The 25725-nt window shown below is 38.4% G+C and overlaps 1 protein-coding gene across 1 annotated transcript in view; it reads right to left on the reverse strand.

The window, feature by feature from the left end:
• Positions 1-25725, reverse strand: part of LOC134629775 (complement C3-like) — a 40667-nt gene that overhangs the window by 14300 nt on the left and 642 nt on the right. Inside the window, exons 2-30 of the mRNA XM_063477292.1 lie at positions 24439-24637; positions 23297-23459; positions 22533-22627; positions 22140-22228; positions 21937-22019; positions 21773-21860; positions 21558-21660; positions 21087-21207; positions 20532-20647; positions 16414-16560; positions 15977-16070; positions 15771-15859; positions 15464-15652; positions 15212-15364; positions 13777-13906; positions 12970-13038; positions 10736-10933; positions 10474-10591; positions 10289-10377; positions 9733-9872; positions 9138-9347; positions 8445-8508; positions 8212-8301; positions 7578-7784; positions 7386-7461; positions 7127-7286; positions 6943-7038; positions 5870-6020; positions 4938-5023 (exon numbers count right to left, since the gene is read on the reverse strand). Coding sequence (XP_063333362.1) covers positions 4938-5023; positions 5870-6020; positions 6943-7038; positions 7127-7286; positions 7386-7461; positions 7578-7784; positions 8212-8301; positions 8445-8508; positions 9138-9347; positions 9733-9872; positions 10289-10377; positions 10474-10591; positions 10736-10933; positions 12970-13038; positions 13777-13906; positions 15212-15364; positions 15464-15652; positions 15771-15859; positions 15977-16070; positions 16414-16560; positions 20532-20647; positions 21087-21207; positions 21558-21660; positions 21773-21860; positions 21937-22019; positions 22140-22228; positions 22533-22627; positions 23297-23459; positions 24439-24637 — 3613 coding nt within the window. The remainder of the gene's footprint in view (positions 1-4937; positions 5024-5869; positions 6021-6942; positions 7039-7126; positions 7287-7385; positions 7462-7577; positions 7785-8211; positions 8302-8444; positions 8509-9137; positions 9348-9732; positions 9873-10288; positions 10378-10473; positions 10592-10735; positions 10934-12969; positions 13039-13776; positions 13907-15211; positions 15365-15463; positions 15653-15770; positions 15860-15976; positions 16071-16413; positions 16561-20531; positions 20648-21086; positions 21208-21557; positions 21661-21772; positions 21861-21936; positions 22020-22139; positions 22229-22532; positions 22628-23296; positions 23460-24438; positions 24638-25725) is intronic.

The raw sequence follows: 25725 nt of genomic DNA on the forward strand, positions 1-25725 counted from the left end.
AGTAGAATTCATGGCCATGTTTAACCCTTGTATGGTGTTCGGGTCTGTGAGACCCGTTTTCAGTTATTCATTGGCTTTGGCTTATTTTCTGTGAAGAACATAAATCCAAAGAAATTTTCAATGACCGCATACTGTACCTCCCCCCACGCATTTACATTAGATACGAGGTGTTCGGGTCCACTGGACCCAGGTCTAATAAAAGTGTTGAAAGTGTAGGTCCTATGTTCCCACACTCTGTGTTCCTCCTTTCTAGTGCTGCTGATAGTGTTTTCTTCCCTTCCCGCTCCAAGTTGCAACATTACTGAAAATTCAACTATCACCACTGTCTGCTCTTACATCTCGCACATATTACTCTCTTTCTTGAAGCCTCCAAAAGTTGATTCTGTTCATCTGGACGTAGTGTTTTGTGGGAGAAACGTTTCATCACTCATCCAAGTGACTTCTTCAGTCTCAGCTGACTGCAGGTTTCCCCAATCTTATAAACAGTACATTTGCATAATGACTGAAACCAGCCCACTGACAGAACAATGGGCTGGGAGGTCAGTTCCTTAATCTTAATTATGCAAATTCTCATGACCATTGATCAACAACCACTGACCAAAACCCACTGATCAAAGACCACTGATCAATGGCCATGAGCACCATTCACAGAGAGTTGGGGAATGGCTGCAATCATAGCATTGTAAGACGGTGAAAGATGTACCCTTAGGCCCACTCCTCGATTCAGAGATGGTCTTTCCCTTTTCACGTAAATGGCCTCCTTGACTCCGCGCTCAAACCAGCGTTCCTCCCTGTCCAGGATGTGTACATCCTCATCCTGCAAAGAGTGTCCACTGGCCTGTAGGTGTAAATAGACTGCAGAGTCCTGGCCTGACGAGGTAGCTCTTCTGTGTTGTGCCATCCACTTTGCCAGAGGTTGTTTGGTTTCCCCGATGTATAGATCCTGGCAATCCTCCTGGCACTTAACAGCATACACTATGTTACTCTGTTTGTGTCGGGGGACCCGATCCTTGGGGTGGACCAATTTTTGGCGCAGCGTGTTTTGTGTTTGATTTTACTGAGAAGGCTCGTCTAGCACAACACAAGAAGTCTAAGACCAGGCAACAAAGGAAGTTTGACTTACTTGTTGTACGTCGGAAACCACCGCAAAATACAGAGAGTGTCCTCAGTGGCCAGAAGAGACAAGGATGCGACACCGAGGATGTGGACAAGTGGGTGAAGAATTTGTCTGACAGACAGCTCACCCAAACAGAGAAAAACATCCTTGCTAAAGGGTTGAATTTTGCTGTCACACCGATGCAAAATCCCACTAGTGGAGCTGATCACAGCCACAGAAACAGCAATTCGTAACAACAATATTGCAAAAGTGGAAGCAGATCAACTACAGACGAAAGTTTCGGCCTGTCTCAGCAATGCAAAGCCCCCAGCATCCAACATCACCATGGAGAAGAGGAAGGCACTCACATCACTTAGTGATGACAACAACATTATCATCCTTCCCGCAGACAAGGGTAGGTGCACAGTATTGCTAAACCAGAAAGACTATCATGAGAAAATTTTGTCACTACTCAGTGATGAAAATACTTATGAGCCCCTGAAACGAGACCCAGGAAGTGGTTACAGTGTGGAAGAGGGTGATAGACTGTCTGAAGCAGTTAGAACAAGACAAGGCTATCCACCGGACCTCATACCACAGGTTGTACCCAGGGGAGTCTACACCAAGTCTGTATGGTTTACCGAAAATACATAAACAGTGTGCACCTTTAAGACCGATTGTCTGCACGATCAACTCTGTCACCTATAACATCTCCAAGTTTCTGGCTTCGATCCTCAACCCGCTGGTGGGCAGCTCTGAACACCACATCCAGAACACCCTGGATTTTGTTGAGAAAGTGAGAGATGTCATTATGGAGGCAGATGAAACCATGGTCTCGTATGACGTTACATCTCTCTTCACTTGCATCCCAGTCTCAGAAGCGTTGGAGGTAGTCCGTAAGAGATTACAGGATGACCCCAACCTCAGCAACAGGACCACTCTCGGCATCGACCAAGTGTGTTTGCTTTTGGAACTGTGTCTTCATTCCACCTACTTCACATACAAGGGTCAGTTCTACAGGCAGAAACATGGGTGTGCCATGGGCTCCCCAGTTTCACCCATCGTGGCCAATTTGTACATGGAAGAAGTGGAAAAGAGGGCTTTGCTATCCTACCCTGAAACACCACCAAGCCATTGGTTCAGATATGTGAATGACACCTGGGTGAAAATTAAATCTCAGGACGTACCACAATTCACGGATCACATTAACTCGGTGGACCGACACATCAAATTCACCAGGGAGGATATGAAAAGTGGCAGGTTAGCCTTCTTAGACTGAGATTTCCATCAGTAATGGGGGACATCTAAAAGCTGACATGTACCCTAAACCTACGCATATGGATCAGTATCTAAGGTTTGACTCTCATCATCCACTGGAGCACAAACTGGGTGTCATCAGGACGCTACAACACAGAGCGAACACCATCCCCACTGACACAGCGGCCAGGGAGGCAGAAGAACAGCACATCAAGAAGGCCCTGAGTAAGTGTGGTTATCCCAGCTGGACTTTTGTCAAAGCTGGAAAGGCACCTAAAGAAAGCTCCAGCCGATCCAGGAGAGAAGGACAACTGCTGCCCAAGCGAAAACCTGTAGTGATCCCATATGTGTCAGGAGTATCGGAGCAGTTGAGACGCATTTTTTCTAAACACCGGGTCTCTGTGGCTTTTAAACCCCAAAACATGCTGCGCCAAAAATTGGTCCACCCCAAGGATCGGGTCCCCCGACACAAACAAAGTAACATAGTGTACGCTGTTAAGTGCCAGGAGGATTGCCAGGATTTATACATCGGGGAAACCAAATAACCTCTGGCGAAGCAGATGGCACAACACAGAAGAGCTACCTCGTCAGGCCAGGACTCTGCAGTCTATTTACACCTACAGGCCAGTGGACACTCTTTCAAGGATGAGGATGTACACATCCTGGACAGGGAGGAACGCTGGTTTGAGCGCGGAGTCAAGGAGGCCATTTACGTGAAAAGGGAAAGACCATCTCTGAATCGAGGAGGGGGCCTAAGGGTACATCTTTCGCCATCTTACAATGCTGTGATTGCAGCCATTCCCCAACTCTCTGTGAATGGTGCTCATGGCCATTGATCAGTGGTCTTTGATCAGTGGGTTTTGGTCAGTGATTGGTGACCAATGGTCATGAGAATTTGCATAATTAAGATTAAGGAACTGACCTCCCAGCCCATTGTTCCTTCACTGGGCTGGTTTCAGTCATTATGCAAATGTACTGTTTATAAGATTGGGGAAACCTGCAGTCAGCTGAGACTGAAGAAGTCACTTGGATGAGTGACGAAACGTTTCTCCCACAAAACGCTACATCCAGATGAACAGAATCAACTTTTGGAGATTTACTTTCCTGGATGATTGAGAATGCATCAAGACCTCTTTCTTGAAGGATCCAAATTTTACTTTCTCATACCCTGTCCCACCTGCAAATTAGGGGCATAATACTGTAAATAAGACTTTGCCAGTGTGGTTCCTTATCACAATTGATCAAGATGGCCAAAAGCTGCAATTGATTTTGGAAGAGAGAGGAGCTTCTGATGATGATGCCGAGGAAGAGGTTTCAGAATATGAGGATCACATTTCTGAAAATTCAGAGTCTGACAGTGACTTTGAAGTAGAGGATGAGGTTGAGCACCATTTAGTAACAAAACGAAGATGAGTACCCCATCAGCAGCCAGCTCCAGGACCAGAACAAGCCCACCAGACAGCAAGTGAAGAAATATGGATGTCAAAAAATGGTGAAATTGAATAATCTTCTTGCCCAAGAAATGTGCCACCCTGCAGAGCTGCTAATGTGATAAGGATGCAACCAGGGCCAACACGGCTGGCAGTTACTCATGTGCAGGACATCAAGTCTTCATTTGAGCTTTTCATCCCAGATTCCATCCATAAAATTTTTGTTTTTTTTATAACATTTTATAAAAAAAAAAATCGAGAAACACATTAATTCATAAATGTGATCTAACAAAGGTAAAGGGAAAAAATTAACCATGTTTGCTGTTCATATGGCTTGTAACTGGGATGAAATAAACATCTAAAAAATAAACACTACACAAGGATTAATAATAGAAGTAAGAGAAGTTGCACATGCAGAATGTATAGGCGCACTATGATAGAAGAGGCTTCAATTTTGTGGGAACATAAATAAATAGATAGCACATAAATAGATAGACCTGGCGACCAGTGATGGACATTAAGAACAACTGCGAAATTGATGCAGTTGTCTGCACTAACTCAAACAATCATCTCCCTTTCTCATGCGGCTCCGGAACAACAAATTCTTGTCCCTGATAACAAGACTATGTTTAGTCTCTCTGCTGACTCTACATCTTGTGCCATTGTTAGTCAGAAAATTTAACCTCCCCAATAAAAACTCAATCAAAAAAGAAATCCCAAATATTGAAGAAATTTGCATTTGCATCAGATGGGCCCCATTTTTGTAGCCAACAGCCAATTTTATCAAAACACTCAAAACTAAAATGATGAGGGTTTTTTTTTTTAGCTAAACTAAAGCATGTAGCATTGTTACTATGAGCCTATTACATGCTGATTATTAACCTATGTGAATAAAAAAGCTAAACTAAATAAAAAAAAACAATTTTGAAAGACCTTCAGAAAAACTAAGCCAACTATTGTTCAAGACAATGTAAAAAAATAAAAATCACCAAGTCATTTAAGCCAATCAAGACTGAAAAGTGTTACATGTTAGCTAACATTAGTATTGGCCTTTATCAACTTTACTTGTTTATGTCATGGTCCCAGTTTGTTTTGAGGGGTTTGAGTTGAATTACGCCTTTGTTGTATTTTCAGTGTAAGTGGGATTTGCTCACCTCAGCCCTGATAAGTGCGAGCAGAGCATAAGCTGTGGCCTCCAGTGTGTAATAAAGTTCATCACGTACTTGCCAGTGGGTTCTGTCTGTGGAGGATCCATACATACAATTACAAAGAAGTTTTACAAATACATATATTTCGTTTTATTATTACTATTATTATTGTTAGTTATTGTTGTGTTAACAAAATCTTGAAGCACACAAAGGCACTAAGTAGAAAGATTCCACATTTCTCTCAGTTTTGAGAGCTGTATCTGCTGTATCTATTTTTCTGTCTCCCAAGAGCCTTTGTTTTTAGTTGTTTGATTTTAACTAGTAGATGGAATTGACCAGGAGGCATTTTCATTTAACAAATAGGCAAGTGAGAGCTGCAAATTCCCCTGGATATGAATTTGACTCAACTGCTCTGTCGCTACATAATGCCATATGTATAATAAGAATAAATCAAATTAAAATTTATAATCTTTGTAAACCAAAGATTGCTTGAACTTGCAGTTTTTACGCAGACCTCAAAGTTAAACAGAGAGTAAATATCAAACTCAAACTTACTCAAGAGTCATACTGGGGATCATCTCATAGTTGACACCTCAGATGAGCTCAGTCATAATTAGCATTTTTTGCCCACATTCACAGGTTTTTACACTGTGAATATGGTTCACTATCTGTTAAAATACTGTTAAAATAGAGCCATGTTCAGGGCAGTGCAGAAGTGCCTGTGTACTTCTAAATATCTTTGGTAAGGATATCTTTTTTAAAATTAAAATCAAAGTTTTTGATTTTTATCTGCAGAATTTGAAACTTTTTGATCACATTGGTATACCTTGTTTGGGATGAACTCGACTGATGACAAAGTCATCCTCAAACATAACTGGATCCCAAAAGCATAAATACACTAATTTAATCTTATGTTTAGAACAACTGTGTGAAACCACCTGAAGTGATGAACTTGAAGAGGATCTCCTTGTTCAGTTTGTTTTCATTAGCCAGGGCATAAGATGTCATTGCAACAGAATAAGGGTTAGTGAGGCTGGGTAGACGCTTCTCCAGGTAGGCCACCGCTTTATTAATACTGTTTGGTAAACTCTGCACATGAAGCACAGACACCAAATGAAATACATAAGATAAATCCAGAAGCTCAATGAGACATAGATGCAAATATCACATCCAGATATAGTATATGTCACGGTGAGTGGAGTGAGCCGTGTGGAAAAATAAAGGAGGATCCAATCGCAGGCAGTCGTGGAGGAGTGAAGGTGGTTTATTGAGCACAATGCACAAGTGGAAAAACGGCAAACAGAGATCACACTAAACTATAATGGAAACAACTAAACTACTGAATACGAACCGGAACTCAAACATGAAGCAAGGTAGACGACGGTACAAGATGGTGACAGCAGGGAGAACACACGAATGGGACATGGTGGATACACAGATGGACCAGCGACTACTACAACAGAAGACACGACTTAAATACACAGAGAAACACAGGGAGATTACACACAGGTGGGGGACACAGCTGGGAGTAATTAACGAGATGAGACAAGGGAGGTAAAGTGAACACACTCACATGAGACGCAGACCTTAACAATAAAACAGGAAACAAGAAATCACTACACAAGGACGCCGACTCGACAATGAAAGACAGACTGAATATAACACATGGAACCTGAACTATAATAAACGTGAGACACAACCAAAGAACAAATCCTAAAACATGAATAAACAGAAACCTAGAAATCTAATAATAATAATAATAATACTCATAGCACCCGAAAACCACAACAATCATTCAAAAATAAACCAAACATCAGAACTCAAAATACTGGGTCGAACCAACCCAGAACCGTGACAGTATATGGTCTTTGATATAACTTTCCTAATGCCAGTGGGATGCTGTTCTCCAATGTATTTGCAAATTATATAGAAAAGTCAGTTTAATTTTTTATTCACACAATGTATTTCTTTTTATCTAGTGGATGAACAGTATATGTAGTTATATACTCACATTAACAGAGGACCTGCAAATTTCACGAGACTCCTGCATAGCAATCAGGCAGAAGGCTGTCATGGAAGCATCTGAATCTCTTCCTAACAGATCACTCTACACATACACATATACAAAGTTAAACATTTCATTTTTGTATACAACCAAATTTAATAAATTATTTTATTAAAATTAGGAAACTCACACGCATCGATTGACTGTACACATATCCAACTTCTTTAAACATGCCGTCAGGTTGCTGCGTGTTCAGGATGAGAAACTTGATGGCATCACAGATCACATTTTTATCCACTCTGATCAGGTCATAAGCCATTGCAAAAACCTTGGCAACGTAGGCAGTCAACCTTACAGAAGAGAGAACATGAGCACCTCTGGATTATTTATTTTTCCCTAAAACAATACATCCATTATCTAACAATCATTTTGGAGTTTTGCTGACTCACCAGGTGCTGCCATCGTGGTTGGCGAAGACTTCAAAAGAGCCATCTTGCTTTCGATAAGTAAGTTCAGTTGCATAACCTGGACAAAACCAAAGGCAAAACATTTCATTAATTACCAGTCAACACTTGACTGAAATTTGCTGATTTGATATCATTTTGGAGAGCTTGTCTGCATGCCTCTGTGTGTTAAGCTACCTTTTGTTATGTGCTGAAGAGCTTTGTTACGCTTTTCAAAGCCCACAAACTCCCACTGATTTGTTTTGTCCAAATACATGGTTGCAATAACAGGCAAGGTCATGCGAGCCATGTTCTGTTCTCCGCAGCCATAGGGCTGTTTGATTAGAGTCCCCATAGATTTACCACTAATGGCGTTCTCCAATAGTGTGCTCATTTGCTCTCTTCCTGTATAGACATAAGAAAACCCACAGTTACTGAGTTGGAAATGGGGCTAATCTATTGATTACAAAGGTCAACAAAAAAAATCTTTTTGTAATCATCAGAAACCACAACACACTTTTCTAAACCAGTTTTTGAGGATGATTCCAAATCTGCTTTTAGTTTTTGTTTTGTTTTTTACAGTCACATCAACTTTTTGAATTATGAGTAATATTAGTTTGCAATGGACTTGCATGTGTTTTTTAATAAACCAATCTTTAACTGTTTCAATATTTTCAGTGCAAACTCAGATAGGCGCACGCTGTGGCATAGATGTAATGATCATTGTCGGGTAGCTACCACTGTTATTTCAAAATCGCTTAGCATATGATTTTCTTGTGTATACTTTATGGAAGAAGTGTTAGCTTTTGGAAAATAAGGTTCTTGGTCTTACCACTTAGAAAGATTTGTGTGCTTGCAGCTGTATCTGGAACCATATCTGTTTCAGGAATGGCACTCTTGATGATTTCCACTTGTTTGCCATCTAATCGAAGAGACAGATAAGAAGTTAGTGGATTCTGAAATAATTGTATATAAAATAAACAAATAAATAATAAATAAATATATTTTGTTAAATATAAGTTATATATATTTCTCACATTGCAACTATTTAAACAGTAAAGTTACCTCTTCCTTTCCTAGCAGGGTCTAATAGTAGAGTCTTTGTATTATTCGTCAGTACACCTGGAGGCTGAAAAAACAGTAGTTTTAAGATAAGGAGTAAACACTGTCTAAGTAAATTGCTAATACAGATAATTGCCTGTTAAAATCACAAAGAATTGATTCTGTTCATCTTGATCTTGCGTTTTCAGTGGGAGAAATGTTTCGTCACTCTTCCAAGTAGTTTCTTCAGTCTCAGCTGATTGCAGGTTTCCCCAACCTTATAAACAGTATATATTTACGTAATGGCTGAAACTAGCACCACTGAATGAACAATGGACTTTGAGGTCAGTTTCATGATCATGAATATGCAAATTACCATTGAACAATGACAGGTTAGGCAAACCTGCCGTCAGCTGAGACTGAAGAAGTCACTTGAATGAGTGGCAAAAAATTTCTCCCACTGAAAACGTTACGTCCAGATAAAAGGAATCAATTTGGGGGGATTTCCTTACCTGGATGTTTGAGCATGCATCAATGCATGTTGAAATGTTTTTAAATATTTTCTTGGTTATGTTACTCATACTAATTTAATTTGTTGTAACTGCCCTTGAGTGTCAACAGAAGGTGTATTGGAGACAATTAGTGGTCTGAGACAGAAATGAGAGGTTCAAACCATTCTCATATGATATATCGAGTGCTGCAACAAATCTTTCTTACCACTACCCGCAGCATCTTCCTGATACCATCACTGTCACCACCTCTAACAGTTGCTTTAATCTCAATAGGAAAAAGTCCTTCCTTCATGGGGATAATGGTAAATGCTACAGCCCGTGTTGTTTCACTCCCAACGGTGACCTCCTGACGATACTTCCCGCGCTTATGAGCTGCACTGCACAAGTTGGTTTCTTCTTTCAGATCCACACGCACCTTGAAATGGGTAAAGATGGAGGGTAGTTTTTTTTTTTTTAAAGCCACAACAAAAACCTAAACAGGTGGAAAACATACAATGCAGGTGCTTTGTATAGAATATGGGATCACTGAATAATTCCATGACTGTGAAAGCCACATGTGACAACATATAGTTGGCCCACCACCATCATTAAAATTTTAAGTGTAGAGATTAAAAGATGCTGGTTGCCTTGTTTTAATAATCTTCATTCCATTAGGAGAGATTTTGAAACCTACCTGTTACCCTTGACACTAAATCATATTTTTTAAATATCAGTCTCATCAATCCTCTTGGCATCTTGGCATGGTATTTCCAGCAGTTCTAACTAATTCTGCACATTTGGGTTTAATAGCACAGACTCACTCTGATAGGGTCTTCTTCATAGTTGTGGAGGATTGCTTTAATTTCCAGCTGCTCTCCACGGACTGCAGAGTATGGCAGTCTGAGATCAATGAAGAATGTCTTCTGTACTAAGATCTCTAAATCATCATTCACACAGATACCTTCAAATGAGAGACAAATAAACATAAAACAAAAGCAAAAGAAAGAGCGAGACATTTGTGAGTAGAAATATAAAATACCATTTATGTTAAATTAAAAAAAACAACATGAGTTGTACTTCTTCACTTTAGCCAACAACTGTAACAACTTTAGCCAACTGAATACTTTGACTCATCAGTTTTATATTGTGAGTTGTCCTATCTGGGGAGCTCTCCTACCTGTGCGTGATACGCTTGACACCAAACCAAATTTTTCATCTTTATTTGGCCATATGTACATATTGTATAAAAATGTTTACATATAGTTTCAGCTTTCTGTTGAACTGATAGATCAATATATATTTTTTAAAAAGCTAAGGTTGGTGTAACAAGACAGGAAATGTACATATAAAAAATTTGTGCACAGTAACAATTCTCACCATGAGTTCTTGACATACTAATGCCAGTAAAGTGCCAGGCTGTAATCGAGTCTGGTAAAGGTATATTATCTTTCTCAAATGTTGTGCGGCTGAAATAGAAAAGTCCCATCAGTTTCAGTGGCAAAAAGATTCCTTAAAGAAGTGGCATGAGTTTTTGTGCATTGCTTTTTATTGGCTGTACTTACCAGTTTTTGATGTTTTGAGTGCAATTTGGTAGTGTGACGTTAATCCAAAGCCAGCTTTCGGGGAAACTCGTCCGAACAGAGATGTCATAGCTGTCTATGTATTCATCATCCCACTCACCTAAAAGATGTGATCAAAAAGTACTGTTATACTTTTTATGTGATGAGAATGAGTTTTTAAAAACTAGTATACAACTAAATATATAAACTACTATACGTGATCTACCCAAAAACAGTTTTCTCATCCCCAGTCCCCATCTCTTACTGCGAGCCAGTTTGAGGGCTTCTGCTTTCCTGTCAACATGCACTTTTTCCATCTCCTTGCAGCAGTGAAGGAAAACCTCAGCACAGCCTGGACCACCCACAACATAGTCGCGTCGCCTCTCACAAGTGTATGGAACAGGAATATCCTTCATGCCATCTAAACAGCACTCAATTTGTTCTTTGTCCTGGTATTTAGATACTGACAAAAAGGAAACCACAGAGAAAAACTTAGATTACAGAGTTTAAAGTTCATTAAGAATGATCATGTACAAAGGAATGGTGTCATTTTTGTCTGTAAATATTTTAACATGACAATTTAACAAATAAAGTGACTGTGACAGTGGTTTATAGTTTTATTTTCCAGTTTACAAAAAGAGACTTTAAGTAATGGTGAAAAGATTGAATGTGCTTCGCTTGATGGGAAAGTGTGGTGGAGTGCACAGTGCTAGGTTTATGTAGAGTGTGTGCAAATGGGTGGATATAGTCTGATTATGTATTTTCTGTCTGATATTTCATTTTTAAGTAACATGGTTAGAGTTACTTCTGTCTCTGTAGTTCTCAGTTATCCAGATCATGGTAGTCTTAAGAGAAAAGAAGGCAACTGGACTTCTATAAGACAGCTCTTAAGACCAATGTTATAATCACTGCACACAGTTATCATGACACTTTTACTGGAAATTAGTTAAACCAGTATAAACTTGTTTAACAAAATTTTTTCATAAGACAAATGCTTGATGTAGATATGCGGGAGTGAACCAGAGCAAGGTCAAGAAACAATAGCTCTCACAGATAGATACAGCCACAGACGCATGAAGTGTAGTCAAGTCAAGTCAAATTTATTTATATAGCACATTTAAAACGACAACTGTTGACGGTGCTATACATTTAAGATAATCAAAAAAGATAAAAACATAGGAAGACATGACAAAAGTTAAGAAAAAGAATCATAAAAGGAGAAGATTTGAGTAAGAAATAAGATAAATAAAAGTAGTACAAACTCATTCTGATATAAAAGCTAAGGAATAAAAGTGGGTTTTCAGGTGGGTTTTAAAAGTGTCTAATGTTGGGGAGGCTCTGATATGAAGGGGCAGTTTGTTCCACAGTTGAGGAGCAGTCACAGGAAAGGCCCAATCTCCTCTGTGCTTTATTCTGGACCTCGGGACAACTAGGAGCATTTGATCCGCAGACCTCAGGGATCTTGCTGGAGTGTACCAATTTGAAAGATCAGAAAGCTATGAAGGTGCTAACCCATGCAATGCCTTAAATACAGCACTCAAGCTGGTCTAAGCCTCCAATGGTTTTCTGACCAATCAGATAGAAGAACATTCTCTTTTATGAATTTGTGTACCGCTAAGTTAGGGCTATCTCTCCCCAGAAACGGCTGCAGACTATGGTTTTCTAACTGGAGAGACATTCATGTGCTTGAATTATTTTTGAACTGCTTCCATCCATCCATTCGCTTCCGCTTATCCTTTTCAGGGTCGCGGGGGGCACTGGAGCCTATCCCAGCTGTCATAGGGCGAGAGGCGGGGTACACCCTGGACAGGTCGCCAGTCTGTCGCAGGGCTAACACACAGGGACAGACAACCATTCACACTCACATTCACTCACACATTCACACCTAGTGGCAATTTGGATTATCCAATTAACCTATCCCCACAAGCTGCATGTCTTTGGACGGTGGGAGGAAGCCGGAGTACCCGGAGGGAACCCACGCAAACACGGGGAGAACATGCAAACTCCACACAGAAAGACCCCGGCCTGATGTTGGAATTGAACTCAGGACCTTCTTGCTGTGCGGCAACAGTGCTAACCACCGTGCCACCGTGCTGCTTGAGGCAATAAATAAGTGAAAGCTTGGATTGGGTCTGAAACCCTCTTTTACCCTAGATAAAAAGAAAACGCTACAATTGCCAGACTGTTTTTGCACAAACCATTTATTATTGTTGTTTTTTTTCTTTCTTTTTTTCTCGTTTTTCTTCTATTGACTGTGCACTTTGTTTTTACCTGCCAACTGTCTGTGAACTTTGCAGTCAAATATAAACCACCATGACACTTTCCTGCATGGGGTCAATCAGCACAAAGGTTCTCATCACAACAACATGCTTCTAGGAAGTGGTTTCAGCAAAGCAGCAAGCTTAAAGAAACTAGTAAAGTAAGTGGGATAGACAGTTCATTCTATCAAAGACAGAATAGAAATAGCAATGTCTATCTTTGGTAGTTTAGGATACTCACTCAAGCTGGTTCTGAGGTCAATCAAAGCGGTGGATCGTTTCCTTCTGCTGGTGGCAGGACACTTCAAATCTGATTTTTCAAAACGGAAAAAAACTCTCTTTTGGATAGCAATCCTAAGACATCAATTACAGTTTAAAACACAGTCGCTGGAAATGGCTTAATCTCACTTTCATATAACACTACTTACAGTTGATCATGGGATATCTATGAGGGAAGAAATTTAACAAACTGAATTGTTACAGCGGTGGCAAATTCAGTGAGCTCTTTAGATGCACCCATTCTTTCACAAATGTTTGAAAAGGCAGACTACATGGCTAGAGACTGAAAACACCTGAATTCCAAGAATAAGAGATTATATCATATTCTTTATTTTCTCCTAATAGTTTATGTTAGAAGCCACTTAAACACAGAAGTAGGAACTTAAAGGTTATAGTTAACGCTTTAAGGCAATCAAATTATTCTTGATTAAAGTTGATTTTGAAAGTATGCCTTTACTTTGTGGGAGATTAGTGCTTCGAGGAGAAGGTATATTTCTACAGTAGTAAATGAACAAATTTTGACAAGGTAGGGTGCACTAACAGAAGTCCCTTCGTTCTACTGTTTCTATATAGTCATTTTTTTTTTGTATGACCTACAAGCAACAGAAAATAAAGAGGTAGTGGACTTGCATGGCCAGTAGCAACCTAAAAAGGACCATCATTGGTTTCTTTGTTTTATAGGAGAAAAGGAAATTAGTTTGTGTGGTTCTCAGTTAGTCACTGTTACATTACTTTGACAAAGTCAGTGTGATGAGTGAAGTAGGGTAACCTGTTCTATGTGGTGTTCCAGAAGTAGTGCTGGCCACAAACAACAGCCCAGCATCATAGAAAACATTCATGCTGTCCTTTCCTCCACCCGGTGTGCAGCCTGTGTCATACTTCGCTATTATTTCCCAAATCTGCGCAGAGTGGAAGCAAATCAAATGAACCATGCGAGTCTTAGATAGTAAAAGTAGACGTTATAAGTTAGGGTTAGGAATTTATTTTATGAGACTACCATTTCCATAGACAACATCGGTGACATAAAAAAATGCATGTCTCTAAACTTAGAACCACTAACATATTAGATAAAAAACTCAGAAAAGTTGATTCTGTTTATCTCGACCTTGCATTTTCAGTGGGAGAAATGTTTTGTCACTCATCCAAGTGACTTTTCCAGTATCAGCTGACTGCAGGTTTCCCCAACCTTATACAGAGTACATTTGCATAATGACTGAAACTAGCACCACTGGAGAGCAGTGGGTTTTGAGGTCAGTTTTGTGATTATTAATATGGAAATTGTCGTGACCATTATCAACAACCACTGATCAAAGACCATTGATCAATGACCATGAGTACCATTCACAGAGAATTGGGGAATGGCTGCAATCACAACAAAGATTAACATTTAGGCCCTCTTCTCGATTCAGAGATGGCCTTCTCTTTTTCACGTACTATGGCCTCCTTGACTTCCTGCTCAAACCAGTGTTCCTCCCTGTCCAGGATGTGTACATCCTCATCACTGAAAGACTGGCCACGGGCCTGTAGGTGTGAATAGCCTGCAGACTCCTGGCCCATAGGACAAGAGTATCGAAACAGTTGAGACGCATTTTCTCTAAAATTGGTCCACCCCAAAGATCCGGTCCCTTGCCACAAACGGAGTAATATAGTGCATGATGTTAAGTGGCAGGAAGATTGCAATGATTTACACAAACAACCTCTAGCTAAGTGGATGGCAAAAAACAGAAGACCTAACTCAGCTCCGCACTCTATTTACATCTGCAGTAAAGTGGCCACTCTTTCAGTGATGAAGATGTACACATCCTGGACAGGGAGGAATGCTGGATTGAGCGGGGACTCAAGGTGGCCAGTTACATGAAAAGGGAAAGACCATATATGAATTGAAGAAGGGTACATCTTTCACCATATTATAATGCTGTGATTGCAGCCATTCCCCAACTCTCTGTGAATGGTACTCATGGCCTTTGATCAATGGTCTTTGATCAGTGGTTTTTTACCAATGGCCATGACAATTTGCTTATTAATAATCAAGAAATTGACTTCAAAACCCATTGTTCGCCAGTGGTGCTAGTTTCAGTCATTATGCAAATGTGCTCTTTATAAGGTTGGGGAAACCTGGAGTCAGCTAAGACTGGAAAAGTCACTTGGATAAACGCAATGTCCAGATGAACAGTCAGCTTTTTGGAGTTGTTAAAAGACATTGCCTTTTTCTGGGTGAGGCGGTGTTTGTTGTTTATGACATAGATGCCTTTGTCAACTGCCACTAATCCCACTGTGGCTCCTGGATCTCCTGTGACCTTCAGACCAAACTTCCCGCGAGGCTTATAGATATTATGTTTCTTTTCTTCCAGCTTCAGCTAAAGGAAAAGGAAATAGGAAGAGTAGATGTTTTGCCTGGGTGTCTTTTTTTACTTAATTATTAAATAATTTAACTGTGTGTCAGTGTTGTGTCTCACATCTCCTACGCAGGAGTGCTGTATATCCACCTGAACAGAGTCTGATACCACTTCAGTATTTACATGGTAGTACGCTATGATGCGGAATGATGGCAACATCTCTTTGGTAATGAGAACATTGTGGGAAATCAGAATTTGACGTTCTGCCCGGAATCTGTCATGTTTTACCAGCTGACCTCTGCTCAGGATCTGAAGACAAATTTATACAACTTACTTATCCAGCCTGTTACATAACCTGCTGTAAGTAATTACAACCCAGTCATTCATATTTTCAAACACATACAGACAGGTGTAAAAGGTCTCTTACCAGATATGTGATATCATATTCTTCGTTCCTGTTAAGGTTTAGGCTGAATTTGAGGTTTTGTCCTAACTTCACCTCAGCTGTTTCCAGGCCTGCAACAACAACTTTTTATAATCAGTACTAGACACTTTGTTGGCTCTCAGGGCTATAGGGAGGATTATCAGCACGATTTCTGCTGACTTCTGATGTCAGTTTACAAAATTCCTCACCAATATGAATGTAATTTCTGCTTGTGTGAGGGGTAACTATCATGTTAGCTGATCTTTGCCTTGCAGGTAAAATGTTCTCAACAGCAGTCCTTGCCTGTAATTAAAGGCATACAATAGATTATACACAACTAATATAAAAATAATACAGTTATAAACAAACAATACAATGACACTAATTTTGTACTAGATTAAAAGTATTTAGCCTATTTTTAGCTATCCCACAGTTGTCAGGGTGCAACAAAGGGTACTCAATAATAAACTGCGAGCTGACATACAAACTACTGGCTATTTCCAACCATGTAAGAAAAGTTAAATAACATTTTTAAAGCAGTGTTCTTTCTGACATACAGTGAAATAAACAGACTGACGAGTGCATAGTTGGCAATAACTTGGCAATAAACAGCATTGCAAAATATCAAATTGACAATTAAACATACAGTAATATTGAGGTTTCTGCTGTTTGCCACTGTATTGATGCTTAGCTTTGCCATGCCATTGTCTGCGGTGTGCCCTTTCACTTCACCAGGATTCACCACAACAGGAATATTTTTTGCTGGAGTGTTATCAGGGTTCAAAACTTCAATCTGCCATTACAACAAAGAAAAACAAAGAGCAGCATAGTTTATTTGATATTAGGCGCATGTTAGTTTCTGAAAACAATATAACTAAAGCATCAAAATAACTAAAAATAAAACAACAATAACAGAAAAAAATAATTTTCATCTCAATTAAACATGTTCAGTAAACAATTATACATCACATACACATTATGTGTATATTTAATTTTATGATGTTGATTTGCTTATGAAACATTAAAAATTAACACATTGAACTCATTGAAGTCAGTGTTCCTTACTTTACTGAATGACTCACAACCCCAATTGCAAAAGAATACCCACCATATTTTGTTAATTGTAAATAAAAACTGTCAAGGAAAGTTGTGGCTGAAGAAGGAACCAATTTCTATGACTATCAAGACAGGGAGTAAATTCAAAAACAATGTTAATGTGGTGTAAAAAAATACAAAATAATCCAGATAAGAAACAAATAATCCAACTCTTCTAGGAAAACACACAACAAGGAGGGACACAGCCACAAGGGAAAATGTAATGCAGGACAACGGGAGACTGATACAATAAATACCCACCAGAAAACAAGGTGAGACAAAACAGGTGTGAGGACAGCAGAAACTAATCCTAGATGAGATAAGGTAATTAGAAATAGTAACTAGTGTTTATTTTTCGAGTTCGATTTTTCCGATGTTTCAGACAATTATAAGCACATCTGCCTAATCACAACTAGTGGTGACAAACTCAAAGCCTTCAATAAACATTTGATTGTTGTTGTGTCACAGAACAGAGTCTCAGTTTCCTTTTTGGTTTAGTAAAATCAGGACCAGCTCATCATCACTTGATGTCAGCTTTTTTTCACAGTGTGCACAGACTGCATATTTGGGCATTTATTTTTTGGAACCAACCCTAATTTTTCATATCCAATTAAATAGATCTGACTAATGAGATCACTGCATTTGACAACAAGCATGCTCATAGCTCAAATCGCGGTACTTCATATACAGTGAAATTGGGGATTGTTTTGGTTTTTTTGCAATTTATTATTAGAATTATTAGAATTTCAAATTACTATGGCACCAGGGACTTCCGTCTCTCTGGCTCAGACACATGTGGTAAAAACAGAATGTTAATGTGATTGGTCAAGAAGTTGGAGGAGAGCCTTTAGACCCCATGTCCACCTCACATTTCATCTCCCAGACATCTCCCTATAAGGAGATGACCCTTTTGCAGGCAACACTCCCATTGCTGTGGCAACCATCTCCTCTGGTCAGGCCTGTAGAGTTAGAGAAGGGGGAGGAGTGTATTCCATTTCCTAACAACTGATTTATACCCTGTTTTTTCTCTAGCAGAGTCAGCCTAAAGGTTTTGCACCTTCTGGTGCCATCTCTAATGTAGGCAGACCATCCCCCCAAATTCCTCAGAGAAAGTGCCTCTACTTGTAATGTCTGAGTAAATCCAAGATTATTCTACATTATATATCTGTGTGCAGTAAATGATTAAACAAATGTGAGATGCTAATTTTAAATATTTGGTTTAAAGATAAAAAAATAAATTTTAACAATACACAACTAAACACTGCTGTGTCATGCAGCTCTTTGAAATGATTTCTCTGCCTCCTCCAATCTGGTCCTTCTGCTAACAAGGGTTTGAACTTCCCAGTGACATCTTTTCATATGTATGAACCGTGACACAGCTTCAACTCCTGGATCAAATTCTCCCTGCTTCTGCCTTCCTGTGAGAACTGGATAAACAAGAATCTCTGTTTCTTGTTTTTCTTGTTTAGGAACATCCAGAACAGTTCACCATCGCTTTACGTAAACTTCTTTTTTTTCCCCACAGTCCATTTTTTGACGCCAAATTTACCACAAGAACACAATGGCACAGTGTGTACGTAGTTTACACAGCAAGTTTGGAACCGTAAAATTCTGAATTTTGAGTTCAGTGTGTAATGACCTTAAGAGATACAAACTTGACACAGAAACAGAAAACAAACAAACACAGACACAATATTAGAGGAACAGAATAGCAATACAAAAGGGGATTAACAAAACTGTTGTCAAGCAAGTGAGAAAATGAAGACATGAAATAACACTAAAAGGAAATTGTAGGGAACATAGTGAAGACACACAAACACTAGGAAATTGAGATGAATATCAACAGTAGAGAATACAGAATAATAATACAAATGCAATAAAAAATACAAGACTAGAGAAAATGTAAACATTCCCAAAACTCAAAAACTTTGGTATGAGTCCCAGCTACCATGATTAAAACAGAATGTGATCATTTTAAAATTTTATACCATAACCATATTTTATCCGCAATACACAACTGACAAAAAAAATTCAATTTTAAACTAAGAACTATGATTTTGAATTTAATGACAGTTGCGATAACCCACGTTTCCCATTGTGTAGCAAACTCTTTTTTTAAAAGCAGAAGTCCAAGTCCAGTAACTGAGGAGACCAGTTGTTGCACAGTTGGAGGAATCTTCTCCCATTCTTGCCTGTTAGGATTTTAGCTTCTCAACCATCCAAGCTGATTTTTTGATGTATTTTTCATTTTGTGATGCTCCAAATGTTTTCAGTTGGTGGAAGGTCTAGACTGCAGATAGGCACCTGAGCATTTGGACTTTCTACCTCAAAGCCATAATGTTGTAGTAGTTGCAATATATAGTTTACTATTGGTTTGCTTAAATATCGAAGGCCTTCACTGAAAAAGACATCACCTGGATAGGAACATGTTGCTCTAAAACCTTTCTAGACCCTCCCTCACTGATGATGCTTTTCCAGTTGTGCAAACTGCAAATTTCAAAAGCAGTAATGCACCCACATACCATCAGCTTCTGAACAGATAATAAGGCAAATGGTCACTTTTCTCTTCAGTCTGGAGAACTTAAAAATTTGATCAAAAATTTGAAACAGAAATGTTTTCCACTTTGCATCAATCCAGTTTAACTGAGCTTCAGCCAGGAGAAGACAAGGTTGTTTCTGGATCATTTTCAAATATGTCTTCTTCTTTACATGATAGAGCTTTAACTTGCATTTGAGGAATTTTACATTGAAAAATGATTCTGACACAGTCCCACAATTTTGAGATGCAGTTCTTTTGCAAATTAATAAACCTCTGTCCATCTTCTGAGGAACTGTTTCTTTTTAATACCACTTATTTTTCCAGCCTTTTGTTGTCCCTGTCCTAACCTTTTGAGACATTATCAAGAATCGCTGTGTGGCAGGCAGGAGATTGGACCCAAAATGCAGGACTCACAACACACGGAATGAACTCAAAATGCAGCTTTATTTGCTGACTCAAGGAAATGATACAAAACTAAACTAGACTGGGAAAATCTAAACTAAACTTCACAGAGAGGGACACAAGGGAACACACAGCATGAGGGAGGATGTGACACAAGACTGAGGGAGATGCTGACCTAAATACACAGAGGGATAACAAGGATGTGAGAACACACGAGGAACACAGCTGACACGAATAACCATAATGAGACAGGGGAGGCCGGACTGAACAGAATGAACATGCGAACGCAGGACCTTCACAATAAAACTGGAAATATGATGTGGGAGTGAAGGAGAGGCAGACGAGGGCAGACATGACGCGCTGGGGAAACATGGAAAACAACAGAATAAAACATGAAGGGAAACATGGCACAAGAACTCACACCACAATATAAACACAGGCACACAGGGAGACACAGAGGGCAGAGACAGAGGGGGGAATCCAATAAACTAAACTGAACAACCTAGGAACCATAGAATAAATAATGAACTAACAAAATACAAAAACACAACAAAACTAAGAACGCTTGGTCAACGTGACTCAGGACCATGACAGACATATTGCTGTCATCAAATTCAAGTCATTGAGCTATGTTCAATTTTATTGAGCAGTAATATATTTAAAGATATTCACATTTGTTGTTTTTCAAAAAGAATGACTTAAAGAATAATTATAAATTAGCAGCTTACTGTTACGTCAAACGACATTCCTGGTTTGAAATATTTGGGTGTTTTCTTGAAGTTGATGGTGTAGGGTGATTTGACAATTTGGATGCCTCTCAGCTCTGCTTCCACCATCTCACTACCTGTTTGTGAACATACACATTCATAGATTTTAAATATGAGTTCAAATTTACCATGCTTCTAACCACTGCCACAAAGGACATAAACTCACTTTGGCCCATAACCTACGTAAGCGTGGTTAAAGAGCCAGTTGCAATACATGGTTCATGGATATTCAATATTTAGAAAACCAGCCAAATATTGCTAATATTCTTTAAATTAATAACTATTCATCAAGCAATAGACATAGTTTGTACCCCCCCCCCCCCCCCCCCCCCCAAAAAAAAAAAAACCCCAAAAAAACCCAAAACATAAATTAGGCTAATAATGGGCTAATAGGCTAATTTATCTATACTAGTAAATGAGTCTTGGGGAACGTGAAGTTCAAATGATGTGTAAACAAACAAACTAATTAATATTTTAAGCCCCCGACTTATAAGTTAAATAGTGTCTTTTTCTTACCGCTCTCTGTCAACACGCTGACAGCAGCAAATATAAAGTTTCCCTCCAAATCATTGATGTTTGGAAAAGTCTGTGCAATGTGTTCCTTTTTCAGTTTAACGGTTCCTTCTCCTTCATCGATCTGGCATGACATAACACAAAAATGGGTCATTCAGTGGCAACCTTTTTTTTTATAATTCTTATTTCACAAAGAGAAAAGCCTTTTATGGAATTATTTGTAAGGATTTAAAAGTTAGGATCAAATAACAACTAGACAATAACACAATGTGTCAAAGTTGTTGGTTTTGTTTTTTTTGTTTGGCACTGAATATTTCTCATGCAATTTCTAGTGCTAGTCTTTGACTTATTTTAGGAAACTGGGCATTGATTGAAATCACAAAAGATAAAAAAGAAAACACACAGAGACTTGTCAAATAGACAGTTATTCATTATTGTTATTATTTATTATTAAAAGAATAAATGTTTACTCACCTGCACTCTTTGAAGAGAACTTGGAATGCCGTTTTTTGTATTACCAACTATAACTCCAAACACCACAAAGGCTGTGCCATCCACCTTTTTACCAAATAGATATCTAAAATCACAAATAAACCGTTAACTTGCAATCAAAAAAACAACAATTCAAAATGTTGTTTCCTTGATTTTATAAATTAAACTGTGTCCACAAATCAAAAGCCTTCATATACGTCGCTTTGATGTTGATGGTGAGCTCATCACTGTCCACATAGAAAAAGGGGACCTCGGATGTCAGTTTAACCTCAAAACTGGGAAGCACTGCAAAATAATACTCATTAAGTGTCCAGTGAGGCGAAAAGGGAAATTTTTGTTGGCTATTTTTAAACAAACTCACCGTATTCTTTCACTTCAAATTCTGCCTCAAAGGTTTGCTTTAAATTGGTGTTAAATTTTGACACCACTTTCCACGTTCCTGTACTACATATACAAACAGACACACATAGATGTACATAAAGAACACATATTTCAGTGTTGATGTGTTTATAAGATACATAAATTTGACATCCCTCTCAGTGTGGAGCATTGGGGAAAAATTACCTTACAATTTCAGGGAGGAAATAACTTCCAGAGTAGATTCCTGACTCTACAAGGACAAGCTTTGATTCTAAAATAATTCCATCAGGGTTCTAGAAATAAGAAAAGTAAACCTAAAATTAGGAGAGAGCATCAATAAAACACTCAATATATTTTATAATTTTTAACATTTCTACAGCTTCCTAAAAACGGGTAATTTGTAATTATTAACTGTATGGTTTATCTAAAAGTTTCAGTTTATGTTTTCATGGCAACTTGTATTACAGCATAAGTGTTGGAGAAATCTTTATGTTTTATATGTTTTAGTGACATTATTAGAGATCATTATTTTGTAAATGTTTTATACTCTCAGTGATACATTTTGTAATGATGTAGTTAAATGAAAGATAACAATACCACAATATCAACAACAACTGAAGTATCAGTTCCCGGTTGATAGTTCTTGTCTGCGGGCTCCATATTTGGCCTCATTGCAAAAACCCTGTAATGGACTGTGACAGAGAGACAAATAGAGAAGCACTTTGTTTAATTACTGTGTTTATTTCAGATTCCCCTGTCAACTAGTTAGCACATGTACATCTAACAAGAAGAAACACTAATTCTACAACCATGGAACCATCAATAAATGGATGATAGGCATTAAACCGAGAAACTGACAACTCTGCTGCTGCCTGCTGTGATTTTAAAAAATATATAATTATACAATAACTATTAATGATCTACTGCCAACCCAAGACATAGAAATGTAAACGACGAATGTCGGACCCGACCACATTTCAACACTCGTTAACTTTATTTCGGTTGCTGTTCACAACAGTACTCAGCTGCAGCTTTGCAGTTGCCAGCCACACACACCAACAACAACAACTCAGTCAGGACCCAATACAGGCTTTAAGGCAGGGGAGGCGTGATGAGCTGATGCAGCTATGGTGTGTCAGCCTCCCTGCAGTGGCGCCACAGATCACGCCCCGCCACAAGGAAAAGATGTATTCTTGATGTATCTGATGAAAATGCAATCAAATCTCTAACAAGCTTCATCTCCTATGATCTGAACTGCATAAACTGCTAAAAGGTTAATGACCAAGTTCTGTCCAGTAATGATGACCATATAATTTTGTGTTGGTTTGTGTTTCTCATCAGTAATGGAGTAAAGGACTCACCGGTGGTACTGGGAGTATAAATAGTCTTGTCAGTCTGGGTGAAGATGTACCCATATTGAAGGGAGATTAACACAATCTTTTCCAGTGTTTGGCTACCAAACTCTCCTTGTAGGTGAACATACTGTTTTATATTGGGATCGTTGCTGAAGTGCTCAGCAGGGATCTGGGAAAAGAGAGACAATGTGAAGGAAAAAGCTGGAGATATAATATTCATTTAAAAAAAACTTATGAATCAAGATATCTGTGTCATACAAAGAGAGAGAGAGAGAGAGAGAGAGAGCAAGAAAGAACAAAAAACATCTGGCAGGAAAAATCCAGGTTGAAAAGCACAAAAATTGGAAAAGCTGGTATACAATTTCTGGAAAAGTGAAAACTGTTGAGAAAAAGGTGACAGATGTACATAAAAAACTTGGGATGGGCTGAAAATTGAGACATTTGGTGAGCAGAAGAGCTAATGCACTGCTGACAAACATTTCCCAGAGATCATTCCCGGATTAATGTAATATTTCTAATGCCATAATTATCGCTAAATTGTCAGTACTAATAATAATACATCTAGGGCAGCAGAATTTCCATATCTTAATTTGGGAAACTTCTCTTTTCGTTAAATTTAAATAACACTGTAACAGATTTCACTGTAATATAAACAAGTTCACATTATGCGACTTTATTGGATCCTCTAATAAGTTACTCATTAGTTAGAAATCTCATGTTTTAACTTTCTGGATCATCTTTACATACGCTTATACCTTATAACAAATGAAGCAAGGCTCATGGGTCTAAGATTGGCACCAGTGATTAAGACCACAAGCTCATAAGTAAAACATTTACGGAAGTCATGAACCAAGTAACATGTATACTATATACTATATACAATAATTTTGTACCCCCAGGAGTTGCCCATTGCTGTTCATTTGAAAGAATACAGGTTTTCTCTCTCTCTCTTTCTTTTTTTTTTTTTTAGTATTTTAGGCTCCCTGGTTAGTTAAATACAATATAAAATTATTTTAGAAAACATATTGCATTACATTGTTGTTAAACACTAACACACTTGGGAATTTGGATGTCCCAACTGATAATGTTTATGGAAACCTGCATGGTAATAAGGATGTTTCTGAGATCCGAGACTTAGTAATACTTACCATAATTTTTCCAATACCCTGGAATTTGTTTTGCTTAGTAAGGGTAACAGTTGTTGATGCCAGCGTCAAGTCTTTTCTTGGAAAGTTCCTCACAATGATATTGACATTAACATCACCTTCACCAGCATTATCTTGAATTTCAACAAAGATGTTTTCTTCAGTTCCTACTCGCAGGAGATTTGGGGCAGACATCACCTCCCTGAAGACAGAAGACAGTGTTGGATAATGTAGCCCAGCTGATTCTGTATATGACAAACTATATGATTTATTCAATTAGTCATTCATTTGGTAAAATAAATCATCTCTTTTTATAGAGAAGATAAATTCTACCAAAACTAGCCCTGTGCAACAGTACATAAAAACAGTGGCTGTTGATGCTAATGTCTAGCACCAGCATGCCAGCTCTTCTGTTTACTTTTGGAGCTTGATTAAAGGGGTGCGTTTAAAAAAAATCGATTTTCTGATTCATATCAATTTTACCTTGAATAATGTGATGTCAATTCCTTAAATCATGTATTTTCCTTGATTTTTAAAATATAAATGTATTTTGCCAGAAACGCCAGAATCTCATTTTAAAGCTCACAAAACTATGTCAACAACTGCGAAACAGTTAAAACAGGAAACGATTAAAGAGCAGGTAAACTGATTCGGCAAAAAAGATGAAAACACAAAGCATGACCCAACGGCATGTACGGTCATGCCTCAGGCGCTGAAAGACGAAATCTCACAGATTCCGATGCTGGTTTTGTCTGAGTCAAAATTAAATTGAACTGAATCAAATCGAATCAGGACCCGGTGAATCAGAATTGAATCAGTTATAGAAATGACCAAAATGTGTCAAAATTGTAGAGAAAACATGACACAAAGCAAATTATTATACATTTAACGTCTATTTGGTTTCTTTTCAATCCAATTCAATTTTATATGACAAATAGCACATATATAGGTCCTAAGGGCTTCACAGTCACATTTTTTTTTAACCCTGGAGAAACCATGGGGTCAAATTTGACCCCATGGTTTCTCCAGGGTTAAATGAAGTCACTATATTTACATATGTGACATCATATAAAAAATATATATGTAAAAATATGTAAAAAATTACATATATTTTCACACAAAAATAATCTGTTAACTGCTTTACTTTGTTTAGTTATTTCCAGTTTGTTTGTCTAATTATAATGTCCTTTCGCTGGATAAACAAAACATTTCATCCTTGTTCCGGGCAATGTTTGCTGTGTGTGTTGTAATTCACCTCTGTGCAAACTTAGTGTGTGGTAATTTACCAGC

The sequence above is a fragment of the Pelmatolapia mariae genome, linkage group LG6 (genome assembly GCF_036321145.2).
Source record: "Pelmatolapia mariae isolate MD_Pm_ZW linkage group LG6, Pm_UMD_F_2, whole genome shotgun sequence".
NCBI classification, from domain to species: Eukaryota; Metazoa; Chordata; class Actinopteri; order Cichliformes; family Cichlidae; genus Pelmatolapia; species Pelmatolapia mariae.